General features: G+C 57.9%; 2 protein-coding genes across 8 annotated transcripts in view; both read right to left on the bottom strand.

Annotated features, from left to right (window-relative positions):
• The window catches only part of KIF17 (kinesin family member 17), a 43,902-nt gene extending 32,392 nt beyond the window's left edge, over positions 1 to 11,510 (bottom strand). For all 3 annotated transcript variants that reach the window (XM_064589827.1, XM_064589828.1, XM_064589829.1), the window contains exons 1-3: positions 11,218 to 11,510; positions 4,953 to 5,099; positions 3,840 to 3,941 (exon numbers count right to left, since the gene is read on the bottom strand). In XM_064589827.1, coding sequence (XP_064445897.1) covers positions 3,840 to 3,941; positions 4,953 to 5,099; positions 11,218 to 11,448 — 480 coding nt within the window. In that variant the 5' untranslated portion in view covers positions 11,449 to 11,510. The remainder of the gene's footprint in view (positions 1 to 3,839; positions 3,942 to 4,952; positions 5,100 to 11,217) is intronic.
• A 1,012-nt stretch (positions 11,511 to 12,522) lies between these two features.
• On the bottom strand, positions 12,523 to 26,547 carry SH2D5 (SH2 domain containing 5). Of its 5 annotated transcripts, none has more exons than XM_064589824.1 (10): positions 25,510 to 26,547; positions 20,672 to 20,800; positions 20,236 to 20,319; positions 19,693 to 19,767; positions 18,571 to 18,717; positions 17,063 to 17,254; positions 16,726 to 16,900; positions 16,274 to 16,382; positions 15,642 to 15,801; positions 12,523 to 14,815 (listed from the first exon to the last, which is right to left on the bottom strand). In XM_064589824.1, the coding sequence occupies exons 1-10, from the start codon at positions 25,549 to 25,551 to the stop codon at positions 14,612 to 14,614; spliced, it is 1,317 nt and encodes a 438-aa protein (XP_064445894.1). In that variant the 5' UTR covers positions 25,552 to 26,547; the 3' UTR covers positions 12,523 to 14,611. The 5 variants fall into 5 exon arrangements, with proteins under 5 accessions (XP_064445894.1, XP_064445892.1, XP_064445896.1 ...); XM_064589822.1 differs by having other exon boundaries at positions 12,525 to 14,815; positions 17,063 to 17,311; positions 25,510 to 26,546; XM_064589826.1 differs by lacking the exon at positions 25,510 to 26,547 and adding an exon at positions 24,871 to 25,239 and having other exon boundaries at positions 12,525 to 14,815; positions 17,063 to 17,311.
• Between the last annotated feature and the right edge of the window lie 1,392 nt (positions 26,548 to 27,939).

The following is a 27,939-nucleotide window of genomic DNA, read 5'->3' as shown; positions in this document are numbered from 1 at the left end:
ACTGGGAAGGGATTTGCTGAAGGTCACAGAGCTATTACTATCAGGGAAGCTGTGGGGTCCCAGGTGATGGAAGACTCCAGAAGCAGAGTATGGAGAGGCTGGAGCATCCCACAGAAACTGAAGTTTGAAATGACAAAGGGCCGACCTTGACCTAGGACGTGGGGGTGAGGATGGAGCACCAAGGCCAGAAGCAGGAGACCTTGTAGAGGGGGGCTGAAGACGGTCTGAAATGCTCGGTAGTGCCCTCTGGCTCCCATCACCAGGCCCCGGGGGCCTGGGCTGCCTCCTGCTGTGACCTCGGCCTGGGCCCTGGGCCCTGGGCCCTGGGGAGTGAGCGGTTGATCCGGCCTCTGGGGGAGTAGCAGGCTCCTAGTCTCCTAGTCGGGCAGCCCCCCAGGGTTAGAGACCTGGCTCTGCCCCTTGCTGGTTGGAGAAGTCAATTTGCCTCTCTTTGTCCTGGTTCCCTCTTCTGATGATCAATTCTATTTCTGCAAGACCACTATGAGGACTGAGGAGAGGATGGAGCTAAAAGCCAGTCCAGTGGGTACTCGGAGGGGCACCACCAGCACAAGGCACGGGGGCGGGGGGTGAGCCTTCAAGTAGGGATGCCACTGCCCTATCTGCAAGCCTCAGCCCTGCTCTCCCAGGGAGGCTCTGAGCGCCCGAGTAACTACTCCTCCCTGAGACCCAGCCCGGAGCCTGGGCACCATGGCAACAGCTGGGATGCTGGGATGCGGCCAGCGAGGGGCAGACGCCCCCAGGGAGGAGGGGCTCCTGACACGGGACCCCAGTACACTGAGAGGTGGTGAGGGCCTTACCTCCACCGCCCATTGTGGGCTGCCTCCATGAGGGTGGTTGGTGGTGGTGGTTGAGGGAGGGAGTGAAACTCTGCCTCCCCAAATCCCTCACCCGGGCTGATCTACTCACCACTAATCACCAAAACCTTCAGGCCCTGTGCTAAGCACGGGTTCAGAGCCCATGCTGTGAGGACTGGACACCTGGATTCAAATCCAGCCTCACCCTCTCCTGACTGTGTGCCCGGAGGCTGGTCTTACCCAGGTGCATTGAGCCTCAGTTTCCTCCTCTGTAATAAAGGATCAGAGCAGCACCTCCTCCTAAGGCTGTTCTGAGGTTCCCAGGAGCAACCATCTGCGCCTTCTCCAGGGGACAGCGGGTCACCCCCCCAACCCCCCACCCCGTGCACTAGTGGCGGGGAGGGTCTCGGAGGGCACCTGTCACTGGCAGCCCCCGCCCCCGCCCCTGGGGCAGCCTGACTCCCCAAGCCTGAGGTCTGGGGCCCACATGGGGCAGGGGCACAGCTGCTGGCCCTCAGGGCCCGGGTAATGGAGGCCATTCTAGAGTCCTGGGTGTGGAAGGAGGGGAGGGCCCCCTGCTGCCCCAGTGCAGGTTGGCGGGGGGTGGGGGTGGGGACCCTGATCCTCCAGGCTGGCCTTTCGGGACTGACACGTGGGAGCAACGTCCTGTGCCTTCCTCCCCCCCCCCCCCCCGCCATTTCCCCGTCTGGGGGCTGAGCTATGACTCAGCTGCTCCAGCTCCAGGAGAGAGAAGACAGTAAAAAGACTCCAGGTGGGCGGCTGGAGGTTCCTGCATAGAACGAGCAAAGCGCTGCTGTGTTTGTCAGGAGCTGAGGAGGAGGTGCCAGGCCGGGGCTCCGTCGGGATGGGGCCTGGGAGGAAGGGAGGTCACACACCCATGGGGACCCGCTGTAGCACATGGCCTGGCGCCTGGCACCCGGAGGTCATCCCAGTCTTTGCTGCATGATGGAGGCACCTCCCTTGGCCAGAACCCACTACTGGCCCCTAGGCAGTCTCTATATTGCTGACCCCAAAAAATTCTGGCAGGGAAGCACCTGACCATTCAGATCCCACAAGTTCTGGTACCAATACCGTTACCAGTAATTAGCTGTGTGGCCTTGGCCACGTCCCTTCCCTTCCCTGGGACTCAGTTTCCTCATCTGTACTAGGAAAGGGCCGACTAGAAGCTCTCAAGAGTTTTTCCAGCTCAAATTCTTAGGGATTTTTCCACAGTATGGCCAGAACAAACACATTTTTAAAGACAGCTGCTCCCTGGGGTTTGATCTGTTCACTTGGATCAAAGAGTGGTCGCAGGTCAGAGAGGAACTCACAGACCCCACGGGTGAACCCAGGGCCAGTGGGGGGTGGGGGTGGTCAGGGGACAAGTAGGAGGCTCAAGCTGAATAGGGGGATGGGGGGAACCAGGTGATTCCGACATCCTGTCCAATCTAGAGGTCACCGGGGGTCAGGAGGGCCAGGAGGCATCGGCAGCAGCCCCTTCACCTGGTTCTGCCCCCCTTCCCGTGGCTGTCAAGGCATGTGCCCTGGGGAGACTCAAGCAGTTTGTCACAGAAAATGTCCAACCCTGGGGATGCCCTGGTGGCTCAGTCCGTTGATGGTTGATGGTTGAGCGTCCAACTCTTGATTTTCGGCTCAGGGTCATAAGATCAAGCCCCGTGCTGGTCTCCGTGCTCTTCTTCTTTCTTTCCCTCTTCTTTCCCCTCTTCTTCCCCCTCCGTCTCTGCCCCTCCCTGCACTAGCACATGCTCTATTTCATTCATTCATTCGTTCGTTCGTTCATTTAAAAAACCTTTTTTAAAAAAGAAAGAAAATGTCCAACCCTGCCTCTGTGGCTTCCTAGCCTCAGGCAAGTCACATTCTCTCAGACAATTTCACCCATAAAATGGGAATCTCCATGGCAACCTTGGGGGTGACGCTCCAACTCGGGCAATCTGACTCTGAAGGAGGTGGGCCTCTTGGTTGCTTGGTCAGATAAGAAGCATGGGAGTCAGGGGCAGCCATCGGCATTCTGGCCACAGGATTGCCTCAGCCTCCCCCCCTCCCCCACCCCTGTGCTGGCCCCTCCCCCTTGGCCCTGACCTGGCCCACCCAGCATTTAAAGAGTCCCAGAGAGGACACATAATCCAGGCCTCACACTCAGGCCTAGACCTGGGTCCAACCTTGCCACCAACTGGCTGTCTGGTCCTGGCAGGTCACTTGACCTCGCTGGGCTCCCCAAAGGGTCAGCCAAGTTCTGCCTGTCTTGTGTGACACCCCTCACGTCAGCACGCTGAATGCCTTCTGTGCGTTGGGCTCTGCGAGCGGCTCATCCTCACCCCCCTCTTCAGTCCTCACTTTATAAGGGTCAGGTCACCGGTCCTTGGGTGCCCTGCACCAGACCCCTTGCAAAGGGGAACAAAGTCCCAGAATCTGAGGCCACGAACAGCCATGAAATGGGATGGTTGAGATTCAGGACCTTGAAGTCAGACAGACCTGGGTTCAAGTCCAGTTTTGGCCACACACATAGACAAGTGAATTAACCTAAGCGTGCCTTCCCACACTGGGAGACTGGGGACAGCAGCTACCCAACAGGATCGCTGGGACTAGTAATAAGATCATGTGCCTAAAGCAGTCAGTAAATTGTGCTCAATAAATGATAATCATAATCACCGTCTTTCTAGCTATTTGGGCCCTTAGAGATTTTCAAAGCAATATTTTTAGAAGTGGAACCCATTTTTCAAATGAAATCTATCACAAGACGCCATCTACTTCACCAGATATAGGCGGCATGACCCCAGGTAAGGTCCAGTCCCCCACTGTGTGGTCGGGGGTAGGCCGGTGAGCCCCTCCCCTGCAACAAGCACTCTGAGAATCCTCCAAAATTCAAGTTCAAAAGTCCCCACTCTAGTCTGAACTGGTGCATGTGCCCCCAGGATACCTTCCCCGTGTTTCTGAGGGAGCTCCTCCCGATGCCAACCTCCACCCTTCCCCTGCCCCTCCCTGCCCCGCCACGTCCGCGCCCACCTCCAGCTTCTGCTTGGTGTCAGCCCCCAGAAGGTCACGGACATCTTCATTGTAGATCTCCAGGTAGGAGGCCCGGACCAGGAACTTGGTATTCTCTGCACACTGCAGGGCGTGGACAGGGACAGCAAAGAAGCCTGCCAAGGCTGGCCCTGTCACCTTCCCCCTCTGCAGCCAGGACGTCACGGAAGGACATCGCGGCAGGAGAGGTGACATCAAGGGGAGGGGAGTCCCCAACGCTCCTGGCCCTGCCCGCATGCCTGGTCAGCCGCCCGCCCCTCCTCTCCAGCTCGGTGGGCCCCCCGGGCTCCTCTGATTGCATAATTCTCATATTGCTACTGTCGCATGCTCTCCCCACAGCCTCAGGGGAAACGAAATGAGAGAGGCCTCCCCATTACTCAGGTAGAGAAACTGAGGCCACAGGTAAGGACCAAGCACTGGTTATGGTCTGATCTCTCCTTGTCGCAAATGTTCCTGGTGGGGGGGCACCAACATGAGTCCTGGGAGCAGGTACGGTAGGCTCTGCGGCTGACCGGGGTCGCAGTCCCCACCCTGCCATTTCCCCGATGCACGAATCTCTGCTCATGGCCAGGAGTGACCACCGGAGCAATTCTCACCTTTAGCTGAGACCTCATCGGGGTCTTGCCCAGCATAGAAGGGCAATAAGTCTGGGCTTCCCTATCTCAAAAATGGGGACAATGGTGATCTCCCGGGGCCAGGGTGGGTGTTGCAATGATGCAAAGGGCTTTGCGCTAGGCTTGGTCTGTAGCAACTGCTTAATAAAAAAGGGAGGCTCTGATTGTTACAACCCCTTCTCGGGCCGGTGCTCTGGATCATCGGGTCCGCATGGGACAGCAAGTGAAATGTTAAAGTCCAAAAATGGCAGGAGAAAAGCATGGAACTGGGAGGCAGAATTTTCTCAATGTGAAGTTCTCCCATCCCCTCTCGGAAACCAGAGCCTGCCTCTGCTCGTCTGTGTCGGGTCACAGCAGGCTCCCACAGGCTCAGAGTCCTTGCCGTAGGGCACTGGCGCTCCGGGACCCATCGCCCGAACGTCCAGGGGGGCCCCCAGACCCTGAGCGCCGGCGCTGCCCCTTCCCGCCGCGAGGCCCCTACCTGGACACTCTCGAAAACGTGCTCAAAGGCCCTGGGGATGATGCCTCTCTGCGAAGATGGGTCCGGCAGGCCCTGCATGGTGAAGGACTTCCCGCTGCCCGTCTGGCCATAAGCGAAGATGGTGCCATTGTAGCCCTCAGTGACACCCTGCGTGGGGGGACCACAACCCCGGTTCTCAGGCTGGCCAGCCCGGCGGCACTCGGGGCCCCTCCCCGGCTCGCCCACCATGATGGCACCTGGCCGGCAGGAGGTGCAGAGATGAGTAAGTCCCAGCTCTGTCCCCAAGGAGCTCACCTCCTGGTGGGGAGACTGACACACACAAGTGATCCTCATACGAGGCAAGTGCAGGTGTCCAGGGAGTGGGCAAGGAGAGGGGGTGCAAGGGGGGCATCACAGAGCCTCCTGGGTAGGGCGGACAGAGTAGGGGAGCTAAAAGGTGGCTTGGGGTTCTGACAGGTGTCGGGAAGAGGACAGCCTTCCAGGCTGACGGGGTGCAGAGGGGTCAGAGGCTGAGGGCAGGTAGAGCAGGGAGGAGGGGAGAGAAGGAAGGAAGGAAACCAGGAGCAGCCCTAAAGTCAGTCTTCATTCATGAATACATTTATTCTTTCCATAGGCACGGGCACCACGCTCCAGCCGGGACACAGGGATGAAAAAGGCGCGACCCCAGTCCCTGCCCTTGCAGAGCTCATGAGCTCATTGATTCTAGAACTCAGCATGGGGGAGGGGGGAGCCGTGTCAGCACAGGAGAGCTGCTCCCAGGCCCCGAGGGCCCACCTGGCATCTATGCCCAGCGACACTGCAAAGACCCATCCTGTGGACCACCGTGGGGCTCGGGATCCCCAGGAACCGCTGCTGAAGGAGGCCCAAAGTCACAATTCACAGCTTCTCTGAGGACTACGCCTCATTTTTATGGGCAGAACTGGACGAAAACCTCTCCTTTGTCCAAGGAAGCCCTGACCACTGTGTGGGTTCCTGCACCTCATCAGAGGGTGGGGGGCTGCACACAGGGACAGCCCCCTGCGGGGGGCGGGTAGGCAAGGGCAGCCTGATAACCTGCTGGGCTCCTCAGAGCCGGGGACACCTGCAGCCCCGGTGATCAACATGATGCAGGGCCCAGAGTATCAGTGTCACCCAAACCCGGAGAAGGTATTCTACACAAAAATAGAGACTGCTTCACTGTCGGATAGGGTAGCCATGAGCCATACTAGAATGGGCTCAGTGAGACTGAGAAACTGAATTTATTTGATCTGATTTTAGTGCATTTACACTTAACAGTATAAAATGCTTTTCCATTAAACATCACTTTATTTTTTGTTTCATTTCATTTTAACTGTTGACCCTTTAGCATCTGCATGGAGACATGCTACAATGTAAAACACATAGCTGATTTCAAAGACTTTGCATGAAGAAAGAATGGAAAATATCTCACTGTTACTATACAATGACAACATTTATTAATATGTTTTCTTGAAATAATATTTTGGATATACTGGGTTAAACAGAATCTGGGCGCCTGGGTGGCTCAGTTGGTTAAGCGACTGCCTTCGGCTCAGGTCATGATCCTGGAGTCCCTGGATCGAGTCCCGCATCGGGCTCCCTGCTCGGCAGGGAGTCTGCTTCTCCCTCTGACCCTCCCCCCTCTCATGTGCTCTCTCTCATTCTCTCTCTCTCAAATAAATAAAATCTTAAAAAAAAAAAGAATCTATTATTATTATTATTATTTTAAGATTTTATTTATTTATTTGAGAGAGAGAGAATGAGAGACAGAGAGCATGAGAGGGAGGAGGGTCAGAGGGAGAAGCAGACTCCCTGCCGAGCAGGGAGCCCGATGCGGGACTCGATCCGGGACTCCAGGATCATGACCTGAGCCGAAGGCAGTCGCTTAACCAACTGAGCCACCCAGGCGCCCAACAGAATCTATTATTAAAGCTAATTTCCCTTTATTTCCTTTCCCTTTCTAAAATGCTCAGTAGGTTGAGCGTCTGACTCTTGGTTTAGGTTCAGGTCAGGATCTCAGGGTCGTGAGATCGAGCCCCGCGTGGGGGCTCCATGCTGGGCGTGGAGGCTGCTTAAGATTCTCTCTCTCCCTCTCCCACTGCCCTTCACCCCTGCTTACGCTCTCTCTAAAAAATAAAAAATAAAAATTTTTTTAAAAATTAAGTTAAAGGGCACCTGGGTGGCTCAGTTGGTTGGGCGACTGCCTTCGGCTCAGGTCATGATCCTGGAGTCCCTGGATCGAGTCCCTCATCGGGCTCCCTGCTCGGCAGGGAGTCTGCTTCTCCCTCCGACCCTCCCCCCTTTCATGCTCTCTCTCTCTCAGTCTCTCTCTCTCAAATAAATAAATAAAATCTTTAAAAAAATAAGTAAATAAATAAATAAATAAAAATTAAGTTAAAAATTAAAAAAGTCACACCTATCACAAATCATGTTATATAAAACAACAAATATCTTAATAAAATAAAATGTGGTTACTAGAACATTTAAATTAAGTACGTGGCTCACATTACATTTGTATTGGAAATCATTGCTCCAGAGCTGTGCTGTTCAATGTGGCAGCCACTAGCCACATGTAGTTATTCAAATTTAACCTGATTTTATTTTATTTATTTTTAAAGATTTTATTTATTTATTTGACAGAGAGACACACAGCGAGAGAGGGAACACAAGCAGGGGGAGTGGGAGAGGGAGAAGCAGGCTTCCCGCGGAGTAGGGAGCCCGATACGGGGCTTGATCCCAGGACCCCAGGATCATGACCTGAGCCGAAGGCAGACGCCCAACCGACTGAGCCACCCAGGCGTCCCAATTCAGCTTGATTTTAAACAAAATTAAAATTCAGTCCTTCAGTAGCACTAGCCTCAGTTCAAGGGCTCACCTGCCACCGATGGCCAGGGGTAGCCCCAATACAGAACATTTCCACCACTGCAGAAAGTTCTACAGAACAGCATTGTTCTGGAGTGAAGCAGAAAACAATTTTATGTGCATTTTTAAGGCAAAACATAAGATTTCAAAAAGGTCTCACCCATCAAGTGATGCCTCCAGATCTTCAAGGGACGAGCCTGCCCGTGGAATGGGTCCTAAATGTGGGCTACTCTGTACCTCCACCCCAGGTTCTGCACGTCTCCCCGCTCTAGTACTAACCAGTGGACTTGCAGGAAATCAACTGCTAACAGACTCTTTAACTTGCTGTCATCCTCACCTGTAATTCCCATGAAACTGCATTACAGGTTGGATGTGCTAAGTATTTTTCCTACTTTACATTAAACACATAACTATTGCAACTGAAATAAAAAGCATCTGTCCCGGGGCACCTGGGTGGCTCTGTCGGTCAAGCGTCCAACTCCTGATTTCAGCTCAGGTCCTGATCTCCGGGTCTTGGGATGGAGCCCCACATCGGGTTCTGTGCTCCGCAGGGAGTCTGCTTCTCTCCCTCTGCCCCACCCCCTGCTTGCATTTTTCTCTCTCTCTCTCTGAAATCAGTAAACCTTAAAAAAATGTTTTAAGAGCATCTGTCTTATATTGCCTTATGTCCCCCTTCTGGCCCTTCCCAAGCAAACCGCTGAATGTCCCATCCAGGGACCGAATCCTATGGCTTCTACTGCATTGACGTCTGGGCATCGTAGAAGCCACAGTACCTGGCCCGTGTGTGGGCTGGGGGCAGCTCATCAGGGGCAAATCTAAGGCCATGGGTGTGAAGCCGGGAGAAGGGGCAGATGGCAAAGCCGCCGGCTGGGAAAGAGCCCGTGGACCAGGCGGCGGGCCAGGTGCGGAGGTGAGGAGCTCCCATGAGAATGTGCTGAGTGGGCAGAAGGGTGGGCCTGGGGTGGGCAGCACTCAGGAAAGCCAAAGAGATCAGCCAGCGTCGGAGATCAGGAATAGGGACTGGATTTGAGGGCTGGAGAAGCAGGAAAGAAAAGGGCAAGAAGGGGCGGTCAGAAGTGCTGGGGGCTTTGTGCAGTAGGGACCCAAAGGCAAGGGCCTGGACAGGAGGCCCCGTGGAGGTGGCAGAAGCCCTGGGAGAGCCTGGAAGCGGGCTCAGAGCCCCGAAGGGCAGACACACGGCCCCCTGGCCCTAACGGTGCAGCTGCTCCTGGCTCAGAGCCACCTGAGCTGTGCTTTGCGTGCTGCTCATTTAATGGGAGGCAGCAGGATGGAGCAGGGGACCAGGCACTGTGCTGGGTATCAAAACCACCCCAATTCGTTCTGTGATACTACTGACCTCAGTTTCCCCACCAGGGATGAGGACTGCAGCTCTATACATGTCCACAGAGTCAAATGCAGGCCTCCACCTGGAAGGCCCTTTCCTCCACCTTCTTACCTACTCCTCTCATTCTTGAGGTCTCAACTTAAACCTCACCACTTTCAGGAAGCCCTCCCAGCCTTCCCCTCCCTTTCCATGCCCCCCAAGCTCAGGTTCTCTAGCTGCCAACGTGCCCCAGGCTTTTCCTCCTCTTCATCACCTTAGATTGTAGCTATTAGCTTAGCTGCTCCTCCCCCTGACCATGAGCTCACGGAGGGCAGAGCCTATGACTCCTTCAGGGCTGTGCTCCCCAAGCTGAGGACGGGCCTGGTGCGGAGCTGCTACTTGCTACCCGAGTAGATGAATGAATGAAAACGAGCTGCTGTCGTGTTGAGTGCGAGGCTCTGGGGGATGTCCAGAGGGAGGCAGGTGTCTGGCAGAGAATCCCAAGTAGTGGGGGAACTCAGGACAGGAGGGAGAACCAGAGGGGAGATGTGATAGAGCCACTGTGTCCTTAGTGTCTCCCACCCTGGGCTGGGGTTTCCTGAGGACCCTGATGAGGGAAGCGTGCTCAGGGGATTGCTTCCAGGATGAGGCAGGGACCCATGAGCAAGGCCAAGGAGGACTCAATCTTGGAATCTTTAAATCTCTAAGGGGCCAATCCGGGACAAGGGAGCAGAGGAGGTCTGTACGGCCTCAGGGACAGAGCCACGGCAGGTGGCTGAAAGAGACGCTGACTCTGGCTCACCATGCAGAACGGTCTTCTAGGAGCCAAGAAGCAAAGGGGAAAGGGGCTGCTTTGGGAAGAGTGAACTCCTGCCACTGGGTGGACATTCGAGGACCCAATGGGGGGGGGTGACCAGACACAACCCTTCAGGTCCCTTCCAGCCTGGGAGTGCCGGACAACAGAAGGACGGCCTGGCCATCCCCAGCATCCGGGACCACAACCTAGGGGAGAGCTGCCCTCGTCCCCCGGGCATCATTTCCATCGGGCCCTGACTACTGGGGAGTTCTGGGCTTCAGAACAAACACTTCAACGCTCTCAAGGGCTTTGACTGAGCCTTGGTAGAAGAGATGGGGCAGCCAAAGGAGGTGCTCTGAAGGATGTCAATTGGCCTGCCAGCGAAAACAACAAAGGTTCTAAAGTGCATTTTGGAAACACTGGGTTCAGGAAGTCAAATCCGTTCCTTTGCTGCAGGACTCCCCAGAGCCTCGGGTATCTTAATGTGCCCTGTGAAGCTTCATGTGAGGGAGGGTGTATGCAGCATTTCCCAAGCTTTTCCTTTTTTCTTGGGACAACCTGTGACATCTCACTTAACTAGTGACTCGTTGAACAGTTGGGGAGATGCTGGTAGAAAGGAAGAGCCCTTGGCCAGAAGACATGAGGCGTAGCTCCCGCCACTCCTCTGCTAGAAACCTACCATGGGAGTTTGGGCAAGTTTCCCTCTTCTGGGCCTCAGTCTCCCCATCTGTGAAATGTACAAGCAACCTAGTGTGAGCGCTCCCGAAAGCAAAAGCCCTATAAAGGGTGACAAACTGGTGTTGCTTCTTTGTTCCTAAACCGCTGAGAAGATGATGATGGGCTAGACCAAAGCTAAACGGTTTCCATTCCTCCCAGACAAAGGCAGAAGGAGGAAAGCAGAGATCTTCGTATGAGGGAGGATGAGAGAGGATTCTGAATGCTGAGGGGAGAAAGCAGAGGCCACAGCCTGGGAAGAGGAGGCAGTGGCGGCTGGGGGAAGTGGCTAGAGCGTTTAGAGAAGTCCTCAAGTTCTCAGATGATGGTGGAGGGCAAGTAGTCTTGGAGGCTGGAGTCCTTGTGGGCAGGGGGCTGGAAGGGGTGGGGGCGAGGGCCAGCTTTGGCCTTGCGGACAGTGGAACGTGGACGTTGTAGGTGGGTTCCAGCTGCCTCCTGCCTAGACAAAAGACTTCAGCCCACCTGTTGGTGTCCACCTACTTCCTCCAGAAGGCCGTTCCCGCCCAGCTCGGGGACAGTGCTGTCCCTTCAGGCCCCCCGGGCGCCCTCACCTCCACCAGCGGGTAGGCGATCTCGTTGTAGATCTGTTCGGTGAAGTGGTCCATGTAGTAGGCGCCGTCGAAGGTGAACTGCTTGGGCGGCTCGCTGGCGGCGCCCGGGTTCTGGATGAAGCACTGGCCGCGCGCGGAGTCCACCGTCACCACAGGCTGGCAGTTCAGCTCCCGCTCCCGCTGGTTCATGGGGCGGCAGCGCACCACCACCTTCACCGACTCCGAGGCCATGGCGCCGCGGCGGGGGTCCCCAGGGCGCGGCCCGACGTGGGCGACGCGGCCGGGACACGGGACGGCCGGGCTTAGGGGGCGGGGCCAGCGCCGGGCGCGGGGGGCGGGGCCTCGCGGCGGGGGCGGGGCCGCGGTCGCGGCGGGCGGCCGGGACTCCACGGGGGGCGCCCCGAGAGGAGGAGGGGCGCGGCGGGGTGGGGGGCCGCAGGACCGGAGCCGGGGCCGCCGCCTCCTCCCGCGCCCGGGCTTGCCCGTCCCTGAGGCCCGGCCCGGGGAGGAGGCAGTGGGGGGGATCCGCGCTGCAGGCGCCGCCGCAGGACCCGAGCCCCGGAGCCTCCCCAGCCGCCCGCGGGCACGCGCGCCGCCGCGACGTTCGCGGTTGCCGGGCAACGCCCGTGGCGTCACAGCCGGCGGCTCCCGGGGTGGGCGGGCAGGGGGGTCGGCGCGTTCTCTGCACCCCGCGGCTGGGAGAGTCGCGCAGGAGCGTCCCCTAGCTGTTGGCTGGCCGGGGCGGCCCGCTTCGCGGGCGCGTCAGCTCTCTCCTCTAATCCCCACTGCCCAGTTCAGAGAGGTTAAGCAATTTGCCCGAGGTTGCCCAGCTAGGACGGGGGGAGGTACAGAAGTCAGGGCCTTACCCGGTAGTTAGAGACCTACTGAGGCGACAGGGACGTTGCTGCCTTTTATCCACATCCCTCTACTGACTCAGGGGAGGGCTGCCTCCGACAGAGCACAGCGTCCTTCTAATGCCGCCGTCCTTTTTTCTAAGACGCAGGTTAAAAAACAAAACCAAACTATTTGTGAGAGCCAGTCTTTTGGCCGGAGATGTTGCCAGGCCAATATCCCCCCCGGGCAGCCCAAGTCCGTCCAGCCAGAATAGCGGCTGTCATTTTCCTGCAGGAAATACCCACTGAAGGTTTTAACAGAAGAGATATGATTTGAATAAATCTACCTTCCCTGTTCCTTCAGGTCATCCTGAGCCCCTGAGAACAGGATCCCTCTGATTCACCATTCAGCACCCGCTGAAGTTATGGTTGGCAGACCAAGATAGGCAAACTGGACAAAGACCTTGCCTTTCAAAGGAAAAGTCTGTACTAGACAATCCGAAGAAATGCATTTTATTTGTTTCAAGTCCACACAGTAAGGAGAGCTGGTTACCCAGGTGGAACAAAGAGAAAACTGATCTATGATTAAGACATTGAAGCATCTGCACACGTGGGTCAAAAACCTTGCCCTATGCATACCACATGATGAATACTGTGTGACAGAATGTTAAAGTGCTTTGAGAACATTCCTGATACCTCGTCCACATGGAGGATGTGCTCAACAAAACCCATCTCTCACAGAGGTAGGCTTTGGCCTCAGCCCGGGGCCAGTCACCAGGTCTTAAAGCTTCCAAAGTCACCCAGCAAGTGAATGTAATTCTGGACACGGGATCGGCAAACCCCTCTCCTTGCGAGGGAAATGCGAGACCAGGCCTCCTACGAGGGACCATGCGTCCTGGTGGAAATGGCTGTAAATTGAGTCCCAGTCCCCCCTCCAATTCAGTGTAAACTCAGCACTGTGGTTCTGGTGAGAACCCCCAAAGGACAGCCGCCTCCCACCCCTGCTATCCCGTGATGAGAGTGACATGGTCCCCAGCCCAGACCACTTCCTGGGCAGGCGGTTGTAAGCTGGGAAGCCCAGGCCTGACCTCCTGAGGAGCCTCCCTTCTTTCTCTTCCATCAGGGCTGCCCTCTCCCTCCCAGGAGTCAGAAATCCGTCATGCTCAAGGCACAGAACAGTCACATCCCACTCCCAGATGCGGGAGAGGGCAGCCCCCACATTCGTGACTCGCCTCTGCCTCAGGAATAGAAGTTCCTCCAAAGTGAACTTGTGCCCTAAATAATTCGGTATTCATGTCCATCTTTTGAGCTTACTTATTATAAAGGGGCGGGGTACCTGGACCTGTCAGACCCTGCAGGGCCAGTGCCTTAGGCCAGAGTCATTTCCCTGTACCCCCCCTGCCCACTGAGGCCAAGGCCCCTCTGGCAGGGCCCACATCGGATCCACCTTTGGATGGTTCTGCTCTGACCCCATCCCCAGTGGGGCAGGCCTGGTGAAGCAGCCCCTGACAACCATGGCCAGCGCCACGTTATGGGAAGTGGACCAGAATCAGGTGGCTTCCCAGGCAGCCCCTAAACCCAGACGGGCCTGCAGGATGAATTGAATAGGACCCTGGCCACCCCTGTTCACCTGTGGCTCACTGCTGGCCCCTCCTAGTCAAATGGACAAAGGAAATGAACCTGCGTTGTGTGTGTATGTGTGTGTGTGTGCGCGCGCCTTGGTGGTCCTTGGGGGCGTGGGGGCAGGAATCACAACCCTGTGGATTTGACTGCAGACAAACCAGCCTTTCTAAGCAGCACAGAGATTCTTTGCCCCGTGGGCTCACGTCCTTTCTATTCACAGATGTCCACCTGGGTGCGGGCTTGGTGGGGGGCATGGCTCTTTGTCCATCCTGCCCTTCTGTGCCCTCCTAAGCCTCATTCCTATGAACAGAATTCATAGAATTCAATGGAAGACTCCCTTAACGTCCGATGCTTTGAGACACAGGCTGTGCTCTGTCAGCCTGGGTGCAGCTCAGCCCAGCCATTGTGCCCGTCAGCTCCTCCAAGTTCTCTCTGTTTCTCTCCTGGACAGAGTGGCTCGCCCCCAGGTCCTCGCCCACGGTGAGAACTCACTCCTGCCTTTCCAGACACCTCCCCCTCATGTGCCTGGCTACCTCTGGGTACTCTTGGGAGACTCCTGGTCAGGACCCCAAGGCCTGGCCTCCTTAGGAGAGGGCCACATCCCTCATGAACAAACCTTCCTGCCCCCCTCAGAAAGCTCCCTGCCTAGGAGTAAAGTGAAGCCCAGAGACAAGCTTCCAAAGTCACCCAGCAAGTGAATGGAAGCCTGGAGCTCCGCCTGCCCCTCCTCCAATCTTGGCAGGCCCCATGTCTCGTGAGAAGCCCCCAGTGATCCCCAATGTCAGGGCTCCCCCCTACCACAGTCAGTGAAGTGATGGAAGACTGGTCCAAGGGTCAGAGTGACTGGATGGAACTGGTGACCAGCAGGGTGGCAGAAGGGCAGGGCGGCCTGTTGAGGCCCAGGACCCAGGGTGAGGTAGGTCCAGGGGGTGAGCCTCCTAGCCCAGGCCCTGCAGCTCTGCCTCTGACTTGGCATGGCCAAGAGGCCGCAGTGTCCGGGGGGGTCTGCCCTCGGACCCGCAGTCCTGATCTTCGTAGCTGGGGTTCAGATGGCCCATGTCCAGGGAGCAGAAGAGGCTGCGCTCGGTCCCAGCGTGATGCTCCACCAGGGCCTCCAGGCTGGCAAACTCGGCAGGCAGGTGCTAGGGCGGAAAGAGCTGAAGCTCCAGCTTCCCCTCCCCCATGGCTCCACTCTGGGCACCCGCCACCCCCTCACAAGGGATCTTGCCCCACTTCAGAAGGGAGAAAATTCGAGCTCAGAGAGGTCACCGTCCTGCTCACGGCAGAGCCAGACACTGTCTCCTCTCTTTCTCTCTTGCCAGCCTGGACAGGACTGAGCCATTCAGCCTGTAATAAGGGCGCACATCCAGTCCCTGGAAACCTGTGGTCAGGCCAAGACTCCAGACCTGGAAGCCGGGAGGCTGGGTGAGCTTAGGCCCGCGCCTGCCCTCTCTCAGTTTCCAGCTCTGCTAGAAGATGGGCTAGGGTGTGGGAAAGCCACTTTTAAAAGCTGGGATTCCTATAGAAATGGGAGGCATGACCCGGGCCCAAGACTCTCGGGGTGTCTGGGTGGCTCCCATGGCTAAGTGGCTGCCTTCGGCTCGGGTCATAATCTCAGGGTCCTGGGATCGAGTCCCCGCCCGACTCCCTGCTCAGTGGGGAGTCTGCTTCTCCCTCTCCCTCTGCTGCTACCGCCCCCCCCACTTGTGCTCGCTCACTCTCTATCAAATAATTAAATAAAATCTTTAAAAAAAAAAGCCCCCTCTGGAGGCCTGAGGGCGGGGCCAGCAGGGCCAGTGACAAACTAGATGAAGAGTTAGTTAAATAAGGGGTGTGGCCAGAGAGAGCCAGTGGGGTTCCGTGATGAGGCGAGGGGGCTCCGGACCGCCGGCCAGAAAGGGCGGGGCTTGCGGGCCAGGGGCGGGGCCGGGGCGGGGCCGGGGCGGGGCCGGCTGCCCGCTGGCTCACCTCCACGCAGTAGCGGCCCAGGTGGTTCCGGAAGACCTGGTGGGGTACCACACCGCACTGTGTCCGCACCGACAGGCACCACTGGCCACTGGCGCCGGGCTCGGGCCACAGCAGGAAGGCCCCAAGCACGTCTCTCCGCAGCAGGGCGAGGGCGCTGGGCCTGGGAGGGCAGCGGGGAGAGGCTGAGGGCGGGACCCCGGCCTCACGTCGCTCCCCTGGGCGATGGCATAACCAGAAACGGTGCCTGACCCAGAGTAGGCCGTCCGCCAAGGGAAGCTTTGAGACTTCCTTCCTAAGGCGCGTCTGAGGGGTCCTTGGCAGCTGCTTCAAGACCCACCCCGGAGAGTTTTGAAGAGCTGGCGGTCAGGAAGCGGCTGCCCTGTGACAGGCGAGGTGCTGAGAGCTTTGCCTGAATGACCCCATCTGATCCTCTCCACAGGCCTGTGATTATCCCCATTTCACATTTGAGAAAACAGGCCCAGTGGGGGAAGCCCCTGGCCCGGGGCCACCAAGGTCCGGATGGCTCTGCCCTTGCACAGGAAGGTACACACGTCAGGACCCTGGGGGAGCCCAGAGTCCATTCCTCTGCCCACCCGAGGGGCTGCGCACCAGCCAGGCCAGGCCCCTCCTACCTGGAGATGCCAGCAAAGGCCCAGATGTTCTCCGTCAGGCTGCCCTCGCTCTCCACCAGGCACGAGGGGCCACCAGGCCCCCGGGGCCACGCCTCCCACGCGGCAGGAACTGTGCAGACCACCCAGGGGTCAGAGGGAGAGAGGCCGTCCCCTCCGGAGCCCAGGCCGCCCCACCGCTCCAGACCCCATCCCGGCCACGCTTGTCTCCTCACCAAGTCTCCCCGCCGCACAGATAAGTCCGCGCACGGCACAGCCCACTCACACCTGCTCACCAGCTGGAGCTCATCCCCAGCTCTCCAATCACCTAGGCAAGCCCCCGGGCGTGCAGACCTTGGATGCACACTCATGTGGACACGGGCATATCCACACACAGGCCCAGCCCTCTGACTCACAAGGGCGCACCCAGGCCTGCACCCCTGCAACCACGCGGCGGGCGAGCCCCTGCGACTCACAGGCCTCCCGAGCGGACAGCTGCAGCTGAGTCTCGTAGGTGCAGCCTCGGTAAGCCCCAGAGCGGATCACCTTGCTGCGAATGGCCTTCTTGCGCACCAGCGTGGGCGAGCAGTAAGGATTCCCCAGGCAGGCATGGCGGGTGCCCCGTCGGCCTTCTGACTCTGGCAGCTCCTTCTAAGGCACCAAAAGGGGCCCCCAGGGGCAGGCAGACTCAGGCCCATGTCAGGTCAGGCAAAGCCCCTTCCCGCTGATGTGCCGCCTTCCCCTCCCACGACCCCCAAACCCTCGCCCAGTTCCCTTGTCCACTGCCCACTCCCTGGCTGGGGTGCAGCGTACCCCACCGCCCGCAGGCCCCTCTGCTGGCAGCCGCCGGAAGGAGACCAGTGCGTGCACATTCTGTGAGAGCTGATCACGGCTGAAGGGTTCTCGTACTAGGCCAGGGGGGCCCCCAGGGCTGGACAGTGGCTTCACGGGCATGTCCCCTGCAGACCCCAGGCAGGGCTCAGGCTGTGCCCGCTGCTCAGGGTGCTGCAAGAGGTAAGCGAGCTGGAAGGATCGGCAGAGCAGCAGGTGCAGGGTCTGGACCTAGCGGGGAGGAAGGGGCTGGCTCAGGTAGGACAGGTTTCCTGGGGGACTCTGTAGACATCAACCCACTCACCATTAGGGCACGCACCCCTTGGCTTGGGATCCTCTTCCCCATTCTTCCTGGGAAAACTCCCACTCATCCCTCAGAACACCACCACGCAGTCCTCCCTACCAGCTTCCTTTGTTCATTTAACAAATCCTGAGCATCTGCTTTGTTCCAGACAGCATGCTTAGAGCTGGGAATACATAGGCTACATGCACTCCTGCCCCTGGGTTGACTACCCAACCCTATGTCCACGCCCTTTTAGAGCAGTGGCTATGAGCCCAGACCCTCCAGTCCCGCAACCTGGGATCCAGTCCCAGCTCTGTCATTTAGGGGCTGCTGTGTGACTCTGGGCAGAGCACGGCACCTCCGGGCCTCAGTTTCCCCATCCCCACTTCCCTGTGCTCTTTAGCGAAGTGGAGCACAGAGAGCCCCCAGCAAAAGCCCACTGCTCCGGGGCCAGTATGTTCTACCCCAAACACACATTATCCAGCCCCAACATGTTGGAACCGTGAGCTTTGGAAGATCAAGGGCAATGTCTCAGCCACCTGTCCTTCCACGAGCCCGCACAGAGCTTGAGATACAGGGTAACGGCAAATGTTGCTAGATGGCACCGAGCCCAGCCTCTGCCGGCCACACAGTTGGCTGCCAAGGCTCTGCTGTTCATGGTGGTCGTATTGGCTTTGACTTCTGGGATCTACCCACTCACCCACTAGCCCCATGGGGCCACACACCAGAGCAGTTCAAGACCTGGCCCCAGTTTCTGCTGTCAAAGAATTCCACTGTCTGTGATTAGGGACAGACCAATGATAGAGTGTGTTTCATGTCCCGGGACCTCAGAAGGAAGAGTGGTCCAGAGGACTCCAGGTACGTTTCAGAGACACATGCGCTGGCCTTGAAGGGCAAGCTGGAACTTGCCAGAAGCGGAAGGGAATTCCAGGCTAAGAGACAGCATGAGCAAAGGCCTGGCAGTGTGACCACCCAATTTCTAAGCACATGGCCTGATCCCCATTTCCAGGCCCCGGAGAATGCTGAGGCCACTAACCTGCTTTTGTGGAGTCCTCAGTGGGCAGAGCCACAGAAGGAGCCGGTGGGGCAAGGAGTGCCTGTCTGGAGGGGACTCCGGCCAGCTTAGCTGAGCCCTCCAAGGTCTTGGTCCCCGGAGCCCATGCTGACACACGGCACACCCCCAACCCCAGCCCTGTGCCCCAGATACCTCTCCAGGCTGGCTGCCCACAAAGAGGTGGCAGAAGAGCTTGCTGGCCGGGCTCTGGGGGTTTCGGGCCATGAAGGCAAACTGGCAGTCAGCTGGGCACCAGGTAGAGTAGAGGATGCGCCTCAGAGCATGAGCCATCAGGAGCACCTGGGGCGGAGTGGGCAGGACGGCCTCCATCAGACCCGCCGCGTGGCCTGCAGCTGCTGGCCCAGTGGGTGCTAGCCCTGTGGGCCCCACACACCTGCTGGCTGGCCTCCGGGGCCTGCTCTCCAGCCTGGGTGCCCAGCTTAGGGCCCCCCCTCGCCCCATGGCTTCTGGGGGAAGGACTCTTCCCTCCTTCCATGCCTGCCTAAGCCCTACTTCAAATGGGAACCCTCATCCTTCACATGGCCTCCCAGCTCGGTCTCTTGCTCCCCACTGCTAACCTGCTGGCTGGGATTGCCACCCCCCTCCCCCCATGCTATGGAACTGAGCAGCAAAGTGCTCACGGCCTGCAGGGTCACAGGGAAAGGCAGTGGCAGCGGGCCCTGGGGTGCATGCCTGGTCTCTGGAGGCAGATGACCAGGGTTTGAATCTGGCTCTCTGGGTGACTTGGGCAGATAAGCACAGTCCTCAGAGCCCTTGTGACACTTACTGAGTGGGGATGGTGCCCCGTCTGATGGGGTTGTGGGTGGGGGTCAGTGAGACCTTGTGCAAATGGCCCAGGACCGGACCCCGGGGCCCCCGCAATGCATACCTCTGGGACACAATTCGCACCAGTCTTAGGAGACTGGCCCCAGGGTTGTGGGGTACACAGTCTGGCACAAGGTTAGTGTTCAGCACACAGCCCCCCGGCCAACCCTGGGCAGGCCTACCCAGAGGCCCGGGGCCTGCAGAAACCTGGGGCTGATGGTCCTGACACTCAGGCCAGGAGGTAGCGCCTGGAGATTTTGGAGGGCCGGGGCTGGGGGTGAGAAACCGTTGCCAAGCTGAGGGTCGGGCCCTTGGAGAGAGGACATCCAAAGGCCCAGAGCAGGCTGGGGAGGCAGGGACTCTCGAGGGGTAGCGCAGGGTCGGGTGCATTCTGAGGGAGGAGGACACCGGTCCTCTCCAGTCCTCACCTGCACCCACACAGGCTCCTACCTCGCCTTCCCCGCTGTAGATCTTGAGGCCCTGAAGGCTGAATTTCAGGATGACGGCCCGGCGTCGGGGACAATCCTAGGTGGGAGAGAGTTGGTTGGGGGCAGGCATTACCTTCCAGGCCCTGCCCTGCCCTGCCATAGGACCGGTCACCACAGGCTGGTCAGCGAACTCCACCCTGGCTGCCAAGGGACTGGGCCCTGCAGAGTGGACTCCCCAGGAGCTGGGGAGGTGTGGATGGGGCCTGGCAGACCACCCCTCAGCCAGGGCCTTAGCTGGCCATATTATGACCATCCCCCACATCTCCCATCTGTGGCTTCCACCCATGGGGCAGGTCATGACTGCCCAAGGGAAGGGGTCCCAGGGCATAAGGGACATGGCTTCAGGTGCCTGGGTGTGGCCCTCGCTGGGCCCACTTCTCAGAATGGCTTTGGTTCCGCCCCTCCCTGGGCCTCACCCGCTCCATCTCTATGATGGCCTGACCTTCCCAGGCTGTGATCCCTGCCAGGGACAGGCACGTGCCACCCCGCTCCCCCAGCTCCCTACCTTCAGTGCCCACAGCTGTTGTTGCACGAGCCACACACTCTCCTGGGTGTCCAGGTCGTCCACCGGGAAGGAGCCCACATACTGCTTGGGGGTGTGGTGAGGGTGGGAGGGAGGCAGGGCAGTCAGGACCATGGCTCCTGATCCAGTCCTCCAGATTCCGCCCCCGCCCCCCTGACACACTCTGCTCTGTTGGGTAAGCTGTGGACAGTGACAGAGCACTGGACTTGGGGTATAGCAGGCTCTGCTGCCTTCCCAGCAGGTGGCCTTGGTCAAGCCTCTTTGCCCCTCCGAAGCCCCATCTCCTCATCTGTGCACACACACACATTCTCGAGTCTGGGGCCGGGAGGGAAGACAGGAAGAGCTCCTCTCCACCCCCCAGGACCTGCACTCAGTCCCGGCCCACCAGAGCACCCCCCACGGGGGCGGCCCCACCCACCTGGGTGAACTTGGTGATGCACCTGGGCCGGTGAGGGGCAGGGCCGCAGTCCGAGGCCCTCCGGCCCCCTGCCCCAGCCCTCTGCATGGCCCCCAGGGTGCCCGGCTTCGAGCTCCGCGGGAGAGGAGGCTGCAAAGGGCAGGGGAGAAAGGATGGCTCCCGGGCGCTCGAGCCGCACTGCTCCCCCTCAGAGGCCAGTGAGCTCCTTCATCCCGCAAATCCTTCCTGAGCCCTTGCTGTGTGCCAGGCAATGTCCAGGGCACTGCGGACACAGGGAATACGCAGCCCAGAACAAAACGACAGACTCCCTCTCGCCCTCGGGAAGCCAACAGGCTTGTGTGGAAGGACACTGAACGAATCAGTCAGTAAGACAGGGCATATGCTAGATGGTGACAAAGGAGAGAGGAGGCGGGGAGATGCAGGCTAGGGGTTGCTACAGCGAGGAAGGCCTCACTGAGGAGTGAGCTTTGGGGAAAGAGCTGAAGGGAGGGGTGTGGCAGGCCACCTCCGTGCTCTGGCCTGGGCCTGCCCTGGGGTGGAAGTAGGGGCGAGAGCCATGTAACCAGCCTGCACAAAGTGCCAGGGGAAGCAGGCAGCTGGGAAGGTACCACCTGAGAGGAGGGGTATGACACTGCCAGAACAGTCTGCAGAGGCACAGGGAGGAAAGCAGCGGAGCTCCTGGGTAGACCTTACCAGAAGAGCGGGCCAGAGCCAGGTTGGGACCAGCCTTAAATGTCACACCAAGGGAATTTAGGCTGTGCCCTGTGGGCAGTGGGGAGCCATAGCAGGTTCCAGGGCAGGAGCTCTGTGCTCTATGGGAGTGGCCCATGAGCTGGATGCCCTGAGCTGCTGAGGCTAGGGACATGCTTCACAGGCCCTGGCCCATTCGGCCAGCCTGACTGAAGCCCCCAGGGGGGCTGAGGAGCCCTGCCCCCCAACCCAGCCCAGGTTTTGGTCTTTTGTGGGGCCCCTTTCCCAGATCCACTAGGGGAGGAGAGAAGGAAACCTCTCTTACTAGACTGTCCTCAAGGACAGGGACAGTGCTCACTCCCCATTAGAGCTCATGACCACAGCTGGTGCACAGCGAACGTGGAAGCAAGGCATCTTGAGAAAGAATGGCTGATTGCCTCTGCCTGGGTCCCCCATGACTCAGCTCCCTCAGTCCCTCCTGGGGCCAACTTAGACCCCACCTCCATCCCCCATCCTGCCTGGCTACTCACCAGACTACTGACAATCACTGCACTTTGGATCAGAGAGATCTGGGTCCAAATGCTGTGTGACTTTGGGCAAACAGCCCCACCTCTCTGAGCCTCCATGTCCTCATCCCCAAACCTGGGATCATGTGAGGGCTCTAGAATAGAATGGAAGAGCAGGAGGGACGCTTCACAGGCACACACGGAGGATGGGGGGACCCCAAAGCCTGCTGTTCAGGAGGGAGCTTGGGAGGACAGCGCGGTCAGACGACTTTCAGGGCCCTCCTTACACAGAAAGACAGGAAGACCTCCCAGTCAAGGAGAGCGAGGCAGAAGGAGAGGCCTGCCTGGGAGCCAGGATTCCTCCAGGAGAAAATAGTTATCAGGGCGCTGGGTAGGAAATGGGTGTGTCCTGGGGGTGCTCGCCCCACCTTCCTGCAGGTGCTCAGGACCTGACACTCCCAGCCCCAAGAGTCCAGGAACGGCCCCAAGAGCCCAGGAACGGCCCCTACCTCTGCCCGCCCAGAACTTCAGCCCCAGGTTCGGCCAGGGTGGGGGCGACAGACACCCACTACATTCTGGGAGCAACCCCCTATGTTCAGTGAGTGGCCAGAGCCAGAAGAGCCAGAAATAAGGGCTGCATGGTCCCCTGGATGCCCTCCTGGCTCCCCCCTCCTGTACCCTCTTCCCTCCTGCTTTTCTGGCCTCGCACCCTCCACTTTTTGATCCTGATCATTTCTCACATCATGTCCATTGCCTATTAAAAACCATAGTTTTTTGGGGTCCATTTTATGTTTAAATACAACAAGGTTAGACATGTAACTGGCACAAAAGCTATGTGGTCGCTGTTCCAGGCATGGAGATGGGGCTTCCAGGGAACTCACCTTTTGACTTCGTTATCACATTATGGGCTGGGATGCCCTGGACGGCGGAGGAAAAAAGACCAAACCACAAACGGGGCAAAAGGGAGCGAGGGAAAGAGGAGAGGCTGAAAAGCAGCCAGCAGACGTGGGAACAGAGAAGCGAAGATAAAATAATAGATAAAGGAGGGGTGGGAGGAGGGAGAGATGAGGAGCACATTTCCCATCCTGCCTGTGCTGCCACAGCCCCTCAGACACCTCACGTATAAGACAGCAAAGAGCCGCGCGGGACCTCAGGCACACTCACGTTCTCTCTCACACATGCCGAGACAGCTGTGTCTCGCGCTGCGAACCGCCTCCTCCCTCCAGATCCAGAGTGGCAGCTTTCTTGGGGACACTCCACTATCCAGAGAGTGGGGGTGGGGAGCACCCCCCCACCATCACCTGATCCTTCCCCCATCCCCCAAGAAGCTGGAAGTTTCTCTCTTCCTCTCCCTCCCTCCCAGTGCATGTCAGCCCCAGGCCGGGATCTGAGGGCTGCCCAAGGGACGAGTGATGGTACCAGGCTCACCCTAACCCCAGAAACAGACCTGGGAACTCGTTCTGGACACAAACACCCACTTATCTCTTTAGAGCACACTTGTTTTTCCAAGGTTTTACACGGGAACCTGGCTGGGCCAGCACCTTTCTAGGGGGACACCTTTGGAATGAGGCTGGGGCTCTTCTTTTGCTCCTCTGAGAATTTCCAGGTAGTCCTGCTTAGAGACAGGGTATTGGATGGGTTGACTTGCCTTCAGGGTCAAGGGTAAAAGCCCTCTACTGCCCTGCACCATAGCTGAATTGAATCATGGCGGGGGGGGCACCTTTATAGCATCCTGGGAGACCCCTCAGCCTGGACTCTGGGCTTAGCAAAGTGTAGCTCAGAGGGGTGAAGCCACTTGCCCAAAGTCACACAGCATAAGGGAGAGTTGGGAAGCAAACCTGGGTCTCTGGGGGCTCTTCCCCTAGGCCATGGCAGTGTCCTCCTGCCCAGACTCCTCTCCCAAGGAAGCAGGGTGTCCACCATGGGAGCCTGGCGAATCCCAGTCTATCCAGCTGCCGGGAACACCTCAGGTGCTGGGGGCTGATCTTATCAGCGAAACAGCTGCTTTCTCAGTCTGATGGCCTCCCTGCCCAGATTGTCTGGGGCTGCCAGAGCCGCTCTGGTTACCTGCCCCACCTCCACTACCTTCGGCTCAGCCACACAGAAGAGCCTGCTCCCCTGTCCGGACACACTCCTTCTGCCCTAGGCCACCAGGTGGGAGGGGACTGGACCAAGCAGCCAGAGGTCAAGATCAACATCATGGATTGTGAGGTCCACAAAACCTGTCAGCCTCCATTTCCTCACCTGTAAAATGGGGATAGTAATAGCAGCTGCCTCCTGGGGCTGCTCATTTATCCGCTCCTCTGACAATATTCCACGCGCCAACCATGTGCGCGGTGAACAAAACCAAGTCCCAGCCCTCGGGGAGCTCCCAAGCAGGGCTGGGGGAACGGTACTGGAAATCGACATTTCAGGGGGGCTTAAGTGATTTGGAGAAAGATATAGTAGAATGAGGAGGATCCGTGATGTGTGTGTGTGTGTGGGGGGTGCTATTTAATACAGGCTGGTCGAGGATGGCCTCTCCGAGCAGACGACAGGGAGCGGAAAGTGCTGTTTTCAGAAGGCACGGCCAGGGCCAGCGCCCGGGCGGCACGGAGCGCTCCCCCGCGTGGGTCACTAGTCCTGCTATTATTGTCACTCCTGTGGAGCGCGGCCAGGGCTTTGGGCTGACGGTCCCCGGTCCGGGGCAGAGAAACTCCCCGGACCGATCGAGGGGATGAGCGAGGCAGGACGCTGGCGGAGGGACGGTGGAGGTGACGGCGGAGGTGATGGACGGCCACGGTGGCGGTGGCCCAGTTCGGCGTGAACGTTGGTCCCTGCACAGGGGCCGTGACCCTATCCTTCGGGTTTGCAGGGAAATCCACTTAGATGGAGGGAAGCGGCCGAGATGCTCCTCCCCAAGCGAGACCTCCTCCCACCTCCGCGCCCGGGGACCGAGCCCCGCTCCCGGCGATCCGCCGGCCCCGGCCCCTGCCCCTGCCCGGCTCCCCCGCGCGCACTCACCTTGGCCGCCGCTTCTCGAGTCCCGTCGCCGCAGCTCCGCGCTGCACCCCCGGCGCGCCCTGCGCGTCTCCACCGCCCGCCCCCCGGCGCCCCCCACGTGGCAGCGGGAACCAGCACCCTGTATCACCTGGCGGCAGCGCCCGGCCCTTGCCCGCCAATCGGCGCCCGCGGAGCCGCTCCGATCGGGTGCACCGCCCAATCAGCGGCCGCGAGGGGCCCTGGCACCGCCCCCGCCTGCTCGCGCCGCGGCGCTCCGCCTTAAAGGGTCTGAAGGGTCGTTCCTGCCCACCGCGGGCCTCTCTTCTCGGGCTCAGTGCCCAGGGCCTTGCTGACGGTTCCCTCTTTGAGGAGACCTTCCCCTCCTGCCCCCTAGTTAGCTCCTCCTCCTCCAATCGACAGCTCCAGCACCTCCTCCTCCGGGAAGCCTTCCTAGACCACCAGTGACTCCACCCCCTGCAGAGCCCTCGCGACTCTCGCCGGTCACCCCACTCCTCTTACTAGAGTGCGAGCGGCACTGATCAGGAGGGGCCTCCATCCCCAGTGCGCAGGACTGAGCCTACTTCGTTTACTGATTGTCGTCTCGACGAGTGAGTGAATGCGCTCAGGACCCGGCCTGCAGGGCAACCGGACCAGTCTCACCTTTCCTTCCCGCAGCCTCGGATGGTGGTGGGGGTCGCCCATCCTCTTCCTCAACCTCTTCCCTCCGGGCCGGTTTCCTAGGAGGATCCGAGTCTGCCCAGCTCGGCGTGAACGTTGGTCCCTTCACAGGGGCCGTGACCCTATCCTTCGGGTTTACAGGGAAATCCACTTAGATAGGGGAAAACTGGTGTGCAGATCCAGCCTGAGTGTCAGCTACAGCTGTGTGGAAAGCATTTTTGTTCCCATCAGGCCAGGCACCTTGTAGGTGCCAAAAAATACATTGCAAACCGGATTCAGCTCAGCCTTTGGTATGTATGGGGAAGCGTGAGTTGCGCAGAGAGGAAACACCAGAAACTGCGCACGCACCACTCCAGAGAAAAAGACATGGGGGCTCAGGTCCAGTGGAGAGGGGGGGCACGCTGATAGAGGTGGACAAGGCAGAGAAACAAGGTCTGGGGCTGAGGGCCTCAGGTGAGTTCCAGGAGGAGGCTGGTTTGAGCCACACCTGTGACTCCCAGAGCATCTGCATGCCCTTCCGGAGGCAACACTGGGGTGTAATGGTTAGAGAGGCTTGGTCCCAAATTTGGGCATGTTGTCTTACTAGATGTGGGACCTTTGGGCAAACACCTTAATCACTTTGATCCTGAGTGCCTCATCTGTAAGTGTTACTAACAACTGACTCATGGCACCATCAGGATTCCAATGAGTTATGTAGGCAAAGTGCTTGGCACAGTGCCTGACCCACAGGAAGTGAGACAGTCAATAATTATTACTAGTTGGTGTTAGACTTTGCTTCTATCCTTGAGTCTCTTTTATATGTGACTGAATGGCAGGTGTTTAATGAGTTCCACATATCAAGTGCTCTAGGAAGCCCTTCACTGAAGCCATAGGATGGCCTTGAGTCCAGTGATGAGAAAGATCTAGATGGTTTACAAGTTGCTCCTGTTTTTTGAAAATCCCGATTTATGAAACTCAGGATACACAAAAGATAAAGGGTTCTTACTAGCTTTCTTTAAAAAAAAAAAAAAAAGCATGTGAATTTTGTTTTTTAAAGATTATTTATTTGAGGGGCACCTGGGTGGCTCAGTTGGTTAAGCGCCTGCCTTCAGCTCAGGCGTCCTGGGATCGAGTCCACATCCGGCTCCCTGCTCAGCGGGGAGCCTGCGTCTCCCTCTGAATGCAGCTCCCCCCTGCTGGTGTTCCCTCTCTGACAAATAAATAAAATCTTTTAAAAATAAATAAATAAAATAGGGACCGGAATTTGTTTCAGGTCCAAATGAAAAAAGACCAAGGAATTAAAATCAGATGGTGAAATAGGCAAATCAGAAAGAGAATTCTGCTTTCTAAACCTTTCTCAGGATAAGGGGACAGGTCAAGGTCTCAGTGGCAGGCACTGGGCTAGGTCTCAGAGATACTGAGATTTACAACAAAACACCACAGATCTGGAAAGATAACATGCAATATATATTACATTGGCTCCTGACCACTAAAGATCTTTTAATTGGTCTTCATCCCTATCCAGGGATACAATATTTCAAAACCAAATGCATTTATACATTTGAAGTTCATGCCTTCATTTTTATTTATGTATCAAAGTGATGTAACTGCTCATCTGAGCAATTCCCCCAGGTTACCAAATTCAGTTGATCTAATTCCACTAAAAGCACAGAAACTCCCAAGCTTCTACTGTGCACTCAGCCTTACTAAAGTTACGTTAGATGTAAAAGCTGATGTTTGCATCAAAGGAAACCGACGTCGGCGGGTGTCAGCCACCTCCAGGGCAAGCCAACCTAGTTCCGCGCAGGATGGCAGCATAAGCTGGTCATTGCTGCATCCTTATCTGTCCTGTGTCTCTGATCCTACATTCATGACAACACAGCTCCCAGAGCCATCAGGGTGGACTTCAACCACTGGATTATGACTCACTTTTGCAGGAAGCCCAAAGGAATGATCTGTATTCAGCAGAGGAAGACATTACGATAAAGGCAAGCTAGGGTTCATGAGCCCCAAACATGTTGGGGCCTATGGCTGGGTCGTGGTTATTTCCTGATGAGTCAATGACATCGACTGAACTACAGGTGTGAGCTTGCTCTCGAAATCTCCCCTCTTCTCTAAAGCCCCAGAATCTCGTACTGGAGCTGCCAGCTGATGAATGTGAGTGGGGAGCAACATCACCTCATTTCAAATCTGATGGCCGAGGTGGTGAGCCTGCCACAGGCCTAGGCCCAGCAGCTCCTCCACGTCTGGGTTTCACAGCCCAAGCTTCTCTCTGTTTGCTCAGTAACACCTCCCCAAGCTGACAGTTACTTTCAACCTTGAGCACCATTATTCTGTTCTCCAAGGTGGGTCCTAATGACTGTCCCTGCAACTTACCCCCAATATTGCACCCTCCCAAAGCAAGTGACCTACAACACAAATTAAACAACAACA

This window comes from Mirounga angustirostris, unplaced genomic scaffold (assembly GCF_029215605.1).
Source record: "Mirounga angustirostris isolate CCGP_5_RB_7025 unplaced genomic scaffold, mMirAng1.0.hap1 SCAF_4, whole genome shotgun sequence".
Taxonomy (NCBI): Eukaryota; Metazoa; Chordata; class Mammalia; order Carnivora; family Phocidae; genus Mirounga; species Mirounga angustirostris.
This window is presented reverse-complemented; position numbering and strand designations above follow the sequence as displayed.